This window comes from Mastigoproctus giganteus, chromosome 7, assembly GCF_048544385.1.
Source record: "Mastigoproctus giganteus isolate SK-2022 chromosome 7, ASM4854438v1, whole genome shotgun sequence".
Taxonomy (NCBI): Eukaryota; Metazoa; Arthropoda; class Arachnida; order Uropygi; family Thelyphonidae; genus Mastigoproctus; species Mastigoproctus giganteus.
The window spans coordinates 161,178,918-161,192,763 of NC_143581.1; the positions used below are offsets into that span (position 1 = coordinate 161,178,918).

Here is a 13,846-nt window from a genome sequence, read left to right on the forward strand (position 1 = left end):
CTCAAAACCTGCACTCCTGAATTTACTCCTATTCTATGCCACCTTTTTCACTTTCTTATTCCAAAGGTGTTTTTCCTTCTGCTTGGAAATTTGCTCATATCCAGCCAGTTCCTAAAAAGGGTGACAAATCCCTCACATCCAATTACTTCTACTCTTTCTAAAGTAATGGAGAAATCACTTAACCGTCAACTCTTGAACTATCTAGAAACCTTCCGTATGATCAACGGTTGCCAGTATGGATTCCATCAGTGTCGATCTACAGGTGATATTCTGGCTTATGTTACCAATTTCTTATTCCAAAGTTTTGGTGAAATACGTGCAGTTGCTCTTGACATTTCAAAGGCTTTCAATCGTATTTGGCATAAAGATCTTCTAACCAAGCTTCCATCTTATGGTTTGCCAAGTGTTTTTTTTGTAATTGGTTATCCAGTTTTCTCTCTGACCAGTCACGCAGGGTGATGGTAGATGGTTCTCTGTCTTCTAACTTCACTACTATTGCTGGTGTCCCCCAAGATTCAGTTCTTTCCCGCCATTCTTTTACTCTTGTATATTAATGGCCTTCTTTCATTGATCGGAAATCCTATCCATAGTTTTATTGATGATAGCACATTGCATTGCATTTTCCAGTTTGAGAAACTTTGCCCTGCTCAATCAGCTTCAACTTCTCGAATATCCACAATCAATTCCGGAAATGTCAATCTCCAGTGGGGCAAAGACAACTTAGTTGATTTCAATCCTTCTAAAACTCAGTCCTGTCTTATATCTCACAAAAAGGATTCTTCTGCTCCTATGCTTATCTTTGGTGACACTTCGATTTCTAGGCTAGATGTTATATCTCTCTTTTGGGGATTACCCTGAAATTCTAATCTCTCTTAGCACAAGCACATTACAAATATTGTTTCCTCTGCATCTAAAAAAATTGGCTTTCTCTTTTGCTCTCGACGTTACTTTTCTTCCAAACAGCTGTTCACTCTGTACAAATCGGAAATATGCCTTACCATGGAGTATTGTTCCCACATCTGGGGTGGTGCCCACAAAACCTCTCTCAGGCTTCTAGATTCCATTCAGAAGTGGGCAGTTAGATTAATTAATGACTCATCTCTAACAGTTAGATATGAGTCATTAATGCTGCATGCCTTTTCTACAGATGTTTCTGCGGCATGCCTTTTCTACAGATACTTTCATGGGCACTGTTCTTCTGAATTTGCTTCTATAATTCCCGCTCTCTCTTTCAAAACAATCCGAACACATGCCACCACCAACCAACATCCATTTACTGTCCAACTTCAAACTCACAGAACCAACTTTTCATCTTCCTAATTTATTCATTCAACTTCTGCTTTTTGGAACAACCTTCCTTCACAATGTCAACCAATACTTTCTTTTGTCTTCTCAACCTTTCTAATACTTCTCATGTTTGGGGTTCTCATTAAAAAAAAAAAAAAAATGCTCATCTGTTATTTTGTTTCTTTTTAAATATTTTTTACGAGTGAAAAAAATCTGCTTGCAAACATACGTTGATCTGAACAAAGTAGCCATTTTCATGGCATTTCCTTTTATTAGTGGAAAATATTCAGATGGGAAAGCCTTGTAGAATTCAAATAGTTTATTTTTGCAGTCTATATACTTATTTTTGAATCATATTTCGGCTTGAAGATCAATAATTTAAAGTTGCAATCTAGGATTGTAGTTTTCAGCCATAGAATTACATAAATGGGTTCTCAAACAAAAGCTTATGTTTTTTCATGGTGTTTTATATTAAAAAATCGACTTTCAAACTTGTCAAAAAGTAATGGTAATAACGAAAGGCAACGATTCTTTGGAAATGTGTTTCTCCCTTAGCTCAGTACCACATTCAAAATGAAATAAATTGTCTTGCTCAACTGGGATTAAAATAATAACAACTGAGATTAAAATATTCTGATAATGATTTGATGTCACCAAACAAATCAGACCAATTTTCCTTTCTCTTGTAGTTTTAAACTAAGAGCATTTAAATGACTAGAAATGTATGTATGAATTACAAGATCAAACAGCCGCTCCATACTTGATAGTTGTTTTATTGGTTTCCCTTTTTCTGTGTTGAAACATTCAGTGATGTCTGAAAGCCACTTTAAGGACATGTGATCTTGTAAAATTTACAGCTGAAATAATCACATTCATAAAGTGTTGGAGATCCAATACTTTCCCATAAAGAGCTTCTTGATGCACAATGCAGTGAATTCCAATCGGAGTTTCAGCTCCAATATCTATCATTTTCTTGGTTATTCTACCCATAAGCCCAATGTTTTTACCAATCATATTTTTCGCACCGCCAGTTGTGACTCGTACCAGGTTTTAAATATTTAATCCTAACTTTTCGACAGATTGGCAAAAATTTTCAAAAAGATTTTCACCTGTAGTTGTTCCGCGCATACTCTGTAGATCAGTTAAATCTTCAACTGGTACAAAATTATCATTAATTCCACGTATGAAGGAGTTGGGCTGTGTCGTTTACATCAGTATTGTCATCCAGTGCCACACTAAAATATTTCATTTGTTTTATGTTTTCCAAAAGTTGTTCGGACAAATTCTTTCCAATATCTTCTACTCTTCGAATAACTGTTTGTCGAGACAAACTAATATCTTGTATCATTGTTCGTTTCTCCGGACAAATTCTTCCACAACTTTTAACAAACAACGCTTAACAAATTCACCATCATTGAATGGTTTACTTTCAAAAGTGATCAAATGTGCAACTTGATATCTGGCATGTACAGCAGATAAATTTCTTGACTGATACGTTTTCAGTATGTTTTATTGTTTTCTTAATTCATTTTGTAACTTTGAACATTTTCTTTTTGCAGTACTCCTTTATGTTGATCAAAAGATTTATGATTGGAATCAGTGTCGTTTTAAATTATATTCTTTTAAAAACTCACATAGTCTCCTGACACACCAAACACACTGCTTTTTCGTGGTAATCAATGAAGAAATAGACTTCCGTCCACCTTGAATCAAAAACACGACACTCCAAATCGATTTTCCCTTTGGGAACATTTTGAAGAATGACTTTTTTTAAATTCAATACAAATTAATAATTAATTCAATGCAATGAACAAGTTATATCAAAATACATAACTGTATTTAGTGCACATATGACTGTACTGAACCACATGTACATGTTTGATACAGTCGAGCTGGACGCTTGCATGCCTGTACACACGGTGGCGATCGGTGCTGTTTTGGTTCATTTTCCGCATGGGCCTTATAAAAATTATTTGCGGGCCAGATCTGGCCCGCGAATAATTTTTATAAGGCCCACGTGGAAAGTGAACTAAAACATCATTGATGCTTGTTAATGCTAAATTCATATAATGTCAAATTCCCAAAGCAGCTGATATCAATAAAACTTAACATTATGATACTTGATGGTCTGTTAATAATTAAACTCTGTGAAGATTAAAAGCATTTATATTTATTTATGTGAGTAACTATGATCCATGTGTAAAATTAATTATGAAATATAAATTAGTCAGTACCAGCATATCGGAGCAACAAAACTTGAGAAACCACAATTGGTGAAAAATTACCAGATCACTCCCCAAATTACAAACACTAGACTGACAACCATTGTGCATGCAAACAAAGTTCTGTAAAATCAACAGTGTAATGGATTTCAAGAATGAACAGTCTTCAAGAACATACTTCAAATATTTATTTGAACTGAACATTCTTCAAATATGTATTTTCCCCTCTAATCAAATCAGATAGATAAATGCTGTTGCCAGTTTGGTATTCATATATCAAAAGCCACACCACTCCTTAAAAAGATACAAATTACAGCGATTATAAAAAAAAGAACTTACAATTCAACCTCACAGCCTACACTGAACTGTAAAATATTGGTCACCAGGCTGAAGTTTTAAGTTGCCAACAGTAAACAGATAACATGACTTGTTTCTGTATCCCCTCTGATAATTTATAATCGTCTCATGCATTTTTTCCTCTGTCACCCATCTCATGGCCTTGAATGGCTTGAGCATGCTCAATGCCGATGGGATTCTTCCTCTTGCTCATAATAATCACCTGAGAGGGCATAAATTCAAATTGAGCAAGGACGGATGTCGGACAGATGTGCGGAAATTTGCCTTTAGCCAGCGGGCAGTTGGTTTGTGGAATAGACTTCCATCACTTGTTGTTGAAGTTGATAGCCTAAACAAATTTAAGGCTCAGCTGGACAGGTATTTCGAATGAACGGAGGGGTGAAATGGGAGTAGTGGTTGTGTTTTTTTTTTTTTTTTTTTTTGGCTGATGCTGAATAAGCTTGCTTTCTTGCATCATATGCCTCTACTAATGCTAATGCTAAAATACAATTACTTTCCCAAATGCTTCCCATTTAGAATTTGCAATTGATAACATTATCAGTTGGTGCCACTGAAAAGAATTTAAAAACTGTCTAAGGCTACTGAAGCCACCTTGACAAAAAGCAAAATCCCTTCCCTTTACAGTAGTTACATCATTACATAAATCCCACACTGATACGTTGTGATCACTGTCATACAGTGATTATTTAATCTTCAAGTTTTTAATGCATGACGAGTCACTACTGATAATTAGATCAAGAGTGCTGCTTCCTCTTGTTGCCTCTCCAACATGCTGGTGTAAAAAGCAGTCATCTAATAAAACCAGAAAGGTTCTGCTATTGTGCAAGTGACCAACAAACAAGTTCCAGTCAATATCTTTCGAAAGTTAAAGTCCCCATTATAAGACATTTTGGTTTACAAACCCACTCTATTTGTTGGTATAGTTATTTGTTATACTCATCACAATCATTTAGACTATAACAAACTCCGACTTTCATTTTTGTTTTCCTAGTGGTGAGGTCACACCAAACTGACTCAATGTTACACTGTCCACAATGTCAACTAGGTGCACTGCCTTTGAGTCTATATGCTTCTTAACCAAGAGCATAACTCCTCCCCCAATCCTGTCTGTCCTTCCTGTAAATGTACAGATACATTTATAGGAAGAATTAGAATTTGAATATGGAGTTATGCTCCATATTCAAATTCTGCAATCCCTTCATCTGAGTGGCACCATGTTTCTGATATTCCTACCATGTCCACATTTGATGACCTGACCAATACTTCAAATGTCTCAAATTTATTTACTATAGTCCTAGCATTAGTGTACAATACAAGTATATGTGCACCTGTTTTTACTCCTAATAACCGCAACACCTCCCATGTAATTGCTTATCCCATGAGGGCCACTACCAGGCCTTGTAATTACAAACCTTGCTTTCTTTGTTGCTGTGAATCCCAATAGAAGCAGCACAAGAATCAATTTCATCTCTGCATGCAGCTGCTGTAAAACTATTAGAATGTTTATCATCCCCAAAGCAGCAGCCTTCTGACCCACCAAAACTGCCTCAATACATTAGCAAATATTCTTGCACCCCTTCTATTCAAGTGTATCCCATCCCTGTAAAAACAGTCTCTCCTGTTAACAAGTACAGATCATGATGAGAAAAATTTTATCTCATGTGCACAGTCTCTCCAAGGGCTGAACTGATTGATAAGGCTCTTACTGTGTACGCCTTGCTATCATGTCTAGAAAATTAAAACACTTTCAACTTTTATCCGAACTTGCAACTTTTTCACAATATTACACTGTACTTGTTTAAGTTTGTCCTCAAATCTCCTACCCTTAATATCATTACTAGCAATGTGTACAAGAATATCACCTTTTGTGCCCTTAAAAGATAATAGCTGCTCTACAACATCAACAACACCAATAAAATAGGACAACGAGAGATATACTCTCGTGGTCCTATTTCACCTATACTTTTTTGCACAACACATTTCCTGTTTCCTTGACAATGGAGTCACCAACAATAGCTACCTCCTGTGGAAGATAGCTTACACATATTTTAACCCTGACAGGAATGCCAGACTCATGTCATACTGTATTGTAATCATTACATGGATTTAAGAGTAAGAATGTAGAGGGGAGACTTCTCCTATAACAACTGAGAATTTAAATACACTGATAGAAAATATCAATAAAAATTATTTTAAGTTTTAATGATTTTGTTGAGAGCATCTCTGAAAGAAAAGCATGAATGGTTAGCTAGTAGTATACCCATCTCTTCAAAGGTAATCTTGTGCATTTAATACTTATTCCCTACCCAAGGGATAAGTGGTGCTTTCTTCTCTTTGAGATTATTTTTGTTTATTGTTTGATGACTATATTGCACTTTAGTAACTACAGTTAAATTTTTCTGTAAAGATTTGTGAGTTATGAAATAATGAAAATTATATCATTTTATCTGCAGTTTTATTTTAAAAAAGTAATAATTAATAAATAAAAATGCATACATCATTAATGAGACCTGACTGATTTTTTTTTTCCCCAATGACCATACTTCTCAAATTTTAACACAAATAAATGCAGATCAAAAGTCAAAACAATCATTAAGGAATATTAAAATTGACATAGTCATGACTTAAATGAATTAAGTTGGTTTTTTTTCCTACAGATAATTTTCACTAACTTGCCCAATTAATATAAAAAGTGAAAACAGCCCAAGAAAAAAGTAATAAATTATAAGTTATGTTGTTTGTTATTTGGTTTTTAGCAACTAAGGCCATATTGCTCCGGGGATATGTGGTGGTCATTCCCTGACCTTTCCACATCCTCCGTATTTGGTGGTCATGGGCTCGAACTCCAGTCTAATCAAGAAGTGTGTGCTACGCACTGCTGCTCCTGCCCAACTGGCTACGGAGACGCAATGATAAGTTATATTAATCATTGAAAAAAAATATTCCACTAGCTAATACTAACCACTCAAACTGGCATAAAAAAATATAACAAAGAATAGATCACCATATGGAAATTGCAAAGGATTTTGCATTCTTTGGGACTACTCTGGTACTATATGCAACAATGTAATACTAAAATTCTATAAAAATTAAGTAATGCATATTTATTAATAAAAATACAGTAATGTACATTTATTAATTCATTCATTATCTCTTACGTATTACTATGTATTAATTTTAAGACCGTGTATTCTATGGGTTGCGCAAGCACTCTTATTATACTTGGTACCCTTCCCCCTGCAACTCAGCAATAATTATATTATGTATTTATGGCCAATATGTATTACACTTATAGCCAAGTATGTTACACAACCCAGCCGCACACATTTATACATTTGTTATCACACATTTGTGTATAACAAATGTGTATGACATACACATTTGTTATATATGATATAATATAAACATAATACTTCTCTGGATGTCTAATTAATTTTTAAGATAAAAACAAAGTCACTACACCTAGTGCTTTCCACTGGATGTCTACTACGTGTTACCTCAGAAAATGATTAAATAAGATAGGCAATAGTGAAATTATAGTAACCTTATAATACCGTGATAAATCTGACTAAAAAATGAATAGCAAATGCTTAGAAACCGGTACTCACCTTGTATAAATCTGCAATAAAATTTTTTTGGTAGATGGTGGTTAAATTTAGGTTGGAAGAAGCATTAAAAAGAACTAAGGCGGGGAATGGGGTGAAAATATTTTAAACAGATTTTAAAATGAGTGCAAGGAAGTAGAAATGCAGATCTCCAATCCTTGGTCATAAAGAGGTTAAAGACAAATACTCGCATAGTTCTCCCTTACCATAGTGAACTCGCAGCACAATTCCGACGTACATTCAAAGATACCGACATCTCCCTCACCTTCTCTACTTACAATAAACTAGGTTCCCTATTTAATTCTTACAAAGATACACACAAATATCCCATCAGTGATCTCAATAACTTAATATATCTCATAAAATGCCAACCGAACTGCGACACCTGTTACATCGGCAGCACTACCACCAAATTCGGTTCCTCCACAACTTCCAATACCCGCGCACACTACCACTTCAACAGTTTCAAGACAAGTCAATCCTGCACTGAGTTAACAACCCATGCTCAAACCCACAACCACACCCCCCTTGTTGACTCTGCCATCACTATTATTAAACTTAGATCGAGCTACAGAATTCTTCAATATGAAGCCCTCACCATCGAATGGTACCGACACCATTCTGATCTCAACATTATTAACGCTAAACTTTCCTTCAACCTTTCACCGGCTTGGAACCTCTGGCGGCTAAAGTTCCCACGTGTCAAAAAGAGCATCATGGGAGTTTAGATAACTTTAAATACAACACGCACTCACTTCTCTTCCATTTGCCAACTGATGACGGTTTACTCACGAAAGTCCCTCGTAACGACTATTGGCACCACCGGTCTTCTCTTTTTTTTCGTTTACATTTTTTAACCTCTTTATGACAACCAAGGAATTGGAGATCTGCATTTCTACTTCCTTGCGCTCATTTTAAAATCTGTTTAAAATATTTTCACCCCATTCCCCGCCTTAGTTCTTTTTAATGCTTCTTCCAACCTAAATTTAACCACCATCTACCAAAAAAAAATTTTATTGCAGATTTATACAAGGTGAGTACCGGTTTCTAAGCATTTGCTATTCATTTTTTAAATAAGATAGGTTACCAGAATGCATAAAATAGATTAATTAAAAAATTCCCTAAAAGTAGAGTGATCCTGATGAAACTCATGACTGTGTAAAACACCTAAATTAGCCCCAAATTGTGACTCCTGCTCAGGGCCGCAAAAGCCATGAGCTTCTTCCAGTTCAGCCATTAGTTCTACTTAATTTCTTTAGTTATTTTATTCATTATAGTAACCTATCTCATTTAGATGAGATTGCATACTTTTCTTTCTTTTTTTTCTCACTACATAGCTTTCATCAATTACTAAGATATCCACCTCTAAACATTCAACTTATTCTTCCACTTCTAAGGGCTGATGGACCACCCAACTTTCTTTGGCCTTTAAAAATAAACACAAATTATACAGGGTATATAGGAACTCATCAGCTAAAACGGCCTATTTACCCTTCTCATTAGTTTGGACAGAATTTACCAAACTAAAAAGAGTCACTATTGCATATCTTTACAAGAATCAACCAAATATATAAAAATCAATCAATAGTATAGCAATTATCGGTAATTATCGGTGCTCACAGATGAGTACCAATAATTAAGCAATTGCTATACTATTGATTGAACATTAAAACAACACAGTACTTTAAGATTCACTATAAAAATCTTGTCACCATTAAGCTTTGACATCAAACTCTGGCTTGCACATTTAGGTAGGTTTAATCAAACCCCTTCATTCATGTGGTATTTTGATATAATTCCTACTTGTCTGCTAAGCACAGTTCATGTGTTTAAGTCTCTTAAACACATGAACTGAGTTATAAAAATAACTAATTCACCACTCCATATATAAAACTGAAGTTGATAACATTCCCTGTTTTATTCTCAAAATATCAGTGTCTACATTCTTGATTTTCTTCTGCACTGCTTCAATTTGGCAACATTAGTTCTGCTGTTTCGTTGCTCACATTAGGCCTATCAGTTTTCTTACCATCACACAACACTCACTTAGTATAAAAACTCCTGTGCAATTCATACGTAGAGTATCTGTAAAGAGGATTCCCATTAGAGCATGCAAGAAACCCTTGCTACACTTGCTCTGCTAGCTTTGTTTAGTGTCAGCAAAGGCACATGATGCAAGAAAGCAAGCTTATATAGCATCAGCCAAAAAAAAAAAAATCTTCTAATTTCACCCATCCACCGGGTCCAAATGTTTGTCTAGTTCTGCCTTGAATCTATTTAAGCTATCAACTTCTACAATGACAGATGGAAGTTTGTTCCAGAAATCAACCACCCGCTGGCTAAAAGGAAACTTCCGTACATCTATCCTATAACTGTCTTTCCTCAATTTGAATTTATGCCCTCTTGGGCGATTATTCTGAGCAAGAGGAAGAATCCCATCAGCATTGAGCATGCTCAAACCATTCAAGGCTTTATACACCTCTATCAGATCATCTCGCAGGTGCCTAGTCTCCAGACACTGTAATTTGCAAAACTTAAGCCTTTCTTTGTAAGAGCACCCCTTTGTTCCATTCACTAATCTTGTTGCCCTTATCTGTACTCATTCCTGTACTCATTCCAACAGCTCTATATCCTTCTTAAAATGAGGCCTCCAGACTTGTATACAGTACTGAAGGTGTGGCCTGACCATTGCCTTATACAAGGGGATAATCACCTCCTTATCCCTGCTAGAAAAATTCCTGAAACAAAAACACACATTTCCTCTTGTGGACATACAAACAAAACTACAAAATAATGAAAACTAAATTTATGTACCTCTCTTCACTGTCATTCATTCTCCTTTTGCATAACAAATATTCTTTATAAATGTCTGAATTTGTAAAGCTACTTTGTAATTATCCATTATTATTAAAATTTTGACATTAGTATATTCTTAACAGATGACTGTTAATTAGGTTAATTCAGGTGTAATTACTCAGTGTTACAAAAACAAATAAAAGTATGTTGTCAATTTTTAATTTTAGACATCATGTTCAAGAGCCTACCTTGATGAGCATTTCTGTCACTTCAAAATGACCATATGAACAAGCATTATGCAAAGGTACAAGACCACTGAAATATCAATAAAGAAAAACATTTTTAAAAATAATTTTAAATTTTTCAGTAATAAGCTTCATAAATAAGAAAAACATTTTTAAAAATAATTTTACATTTTTCATTAATAAGCTTGGTAAATAAATCAAGCCTCCATAGCTGAGTGGTCAGGAGCGGGAGTGCAGTAGCACACGCTCTTTGAGTAGATCGGGGTTCAAGCCCCTGCCTGCTGAATACAGTCGATCTGCCAACCCACACTCGACCAGCGTGGCAGATTATGGTCCATTTCCCTCAGCATGAATTGTTGAGGAGGGATCCATCCTGTAGTGGGTTGATAATGGCTGCACTTTACTTTAAATAAATCAAAACAAGTATGCACCTAAAAGTTCATTTAAAAACAACATAAGAGCAAACATCCAAACTTAAGAAGATAGTTACAACCTGTAAATAGGGAGAAAAAAAAAAAAAAAAAAAAAAATGGCAGTATTCCAATGGATACAATGAAAAGTAAATGGGTCATTACTGCAATCTGGATGGTAGCAATATCTCTGATGTAACAAGATTTACTGAATGAAAATTACATGCACACAAGTATCATTAGTTGCATTGCAGGAGCAACTCCTCAATCTTAAATTATGACAAAGTGAAACAGCTAGAAGCTTTTTTATAACAAATAATAATAAATGCTGTGTGAAAATTAAATTAACTAAAAGGGGTTGGATACTGCAAAAATACTGTAAATATCCCTATAGAAAAAAATAGGGAACATTCCACCAAAATGAATTTTTTTAATGACCAAAAAAAAAGCTAAAATACACTCTTTTTATTACAGAAATTATGGTAAATTACAGTATAGTTTAAAGAATATTACAATACAGTAGATTATCTTATGATCACCTCTTACTTGGAAATGGAAACAACAGAAGCTTCTTAGCCATTTTATTGACTTAATTGTTATATTAAATTATTTTCTATAAGTAGCTTATAGATCTAGTCAAGCTCTTCTCTTCTTCTATTTCCAGTCACATCTGGGGAGCTGTTATGGCTACTAACAAATTTCTCCAACTGCATCGATTATGTGCTATACGAGCGGCATCGCCAAATGTTATGCCCGAAAGTTCACTGATTCCATCCTTTCACATAGTTGCAGGTCTTCCTTTAACAGCAGTTTATGGAGTTGGTTTTGTTATGGTCTATTAGAATAAGTAGCAACCTGGAGCGTGGGGTGTTGGGGGTTTCAGGGACGGATGGCAGTCATCCTGAAATACGTGGGTATATGGGATGTGTTAGGGTAACTAGGAATAGGAGTAGGAGCATGTATGCTTGCATGTATACCAATGCTAGAAGTATAGTAAATTAATTTGATGAATTTGAAGTGTTGGTCAAGACATCAAAGGCAGATATTGTTGGGATAGCAGAGACGTGGTGTCACACAGATATAAGGAAGGCTGAACTGGAATTTGGGGAGTACAATATGTACAGAAAGGATAGACAGGATAGAAAGGGAGAGGTGTTATGCTGTTAATTAAGAAAAACATAAAATCAAAAGAAGTGCATCCAGTTGAAATAGATGAACAGTGCACTGTTCAGTCAGTTTGGTGTGACATAAGCACTGCAAAAGCAAAAATAAGAGTAGGAGTGTGTTATAGGCCTAATGACTCGAATGAGTACAATGAACAGTTGTACAGAGAAATAGAGTGGGCTAGTAAATCGGAATTTCTTATAATGGGGGATTTTAACTTCCCAAATATTGACTGGAACTTGTAGGTTGGTCACTCACACACTAGTCAGACTTTTGTGGATTTATTGGATGATTGATTTCTGCAGCAGCATGTTCGAGAGGCAACCAGAGAAAGTAATACTCTTGATCTGGTTATCAGCAATGATCATTCCTGTATTAAGAATTTACAGATAAAGGAACCACTAGGTGGCAGTGATCACAGTGTACTGATGTGGGATTTACTTAAAGATATAATTACCATCAGGGGTTAAGGAAAGGGTTTTTGCTTCCGTGAAGGTGAGTACAGTGGTCTCCGACAGTTTTTAAATTCTGTACAGTGGGATAAACTGACGATGTTACCAACAGTAAATTCTAAGTGGGAAGCATTCAAGGAATTAATCGTGGATGCCACTAAAAGTTTCATACCTATTAAGAAATATTGTTCAAGGTTTAGGCCTAAATGGTTATCAAATGAACTAATGAGACTCGTAACAGAGAAGAAAAATGCACGGGATGCATATAAATTATCAAGTGGCCCAGAAGCCTATGGCAGATATAAGCTAGTCTGTAATCAGGTCACAAAGGAGGTTAGGCAGGCGAAGGCAGATTACGAGAAATCCTTGGCAAAAGATGCTAAGAAAAACAGCAAGGATTTCTTTATTTATATAAACTCTAAAAGGAAGGGGATGAATCTGATTGGTCCAATTGGCATCGATGGTTGGACTGTTGGTGATCCTGCTCAGATAGCAAACAAACTGAATGAGTATTTTGCATCTACATTCACACATGAGGAATTATTAAGGTTTGAAAATGGCAGAAGGTTATCAAATTGTAGCAGGGTGCTTAATGATTTTGTAATAACTGAGAGCAAAGTGGAGGAGAAATTGTTGAAGTTAAACATAAGAAAAGCACCTGGGGTAGATGGGATCTATCCAGTTATATTAAAGGAGGCGGCAAAGCAACTAAGCAAACCCTTAGCCATAATTATGAGAGCATCCTTGGACTCAGGGGAGGTTCCCACGGACTGGAGATGTGCAAATGTATCCCCAATTCACAAAGGGCAGACCAGTTAGTTTAACTTCTGTTTCGGGTAAAATAATGGAGTCACTGGTTAAAGATGCATTGCAGGATCATCTAGACAAGACTGCAGCAATAATTCAGACACAGCATGGGTTTGTTAAGGGAAAGTCTTGTCTGACAAATTTGATAGGATATTATGATGTGGTTACAAAGGAACTGGATGCAAAAAATAATTTTGATATCATATATTTGGATTTCAGGAAAGCTTTTGACACTGTTCCACATGGAAGACTATTGTACAAATTGGAGCAGGATGGTATTAAGGGTAAGTTGCCACAATGGATAAAAGGATGGTTAAGTGGGAGAAGACAGAGGGTGGTAATCAATGGGTGCTGCTCTTCTTGGACTAATGTTATTAGTGGAGTCCCACAGGGTTTGGTGTTAGGTCCACTGTTGTTTTGTATATTTATCAATGATATTGATGAAGGCATATCAGGCTTAATGTCGAAGTTTGCAGATGATACAAAAGTTGGCAGGGTTGT

General features: G+C 35.6%; 1 protein-coding gene across 3 annotated transcripts in view; it reads right to left on the reverse strand.

Moving 5' to 3' along the window:
• The window catches only part of Tnks (tankyrase), a 637,218-nt gene that overhangs the window by 539,995 nt on the left and 83,377 nt on the right, over positions 1-13,846 (reverse strand). For all 3 annotated transcript variants that reach the window (XM_090377953.1, XM_090377952.1, XM_090377954.1), the window contains exon 5: positions 10,516-10,582. In XM_090377953.1, coding sequence (XP_090234079.1) covers positions 10,516-10,582 — 67 coding nt within the window. The remainder of the gene's footprint in view (positions 1-10,515; positions 10,583-13,846) is intronic.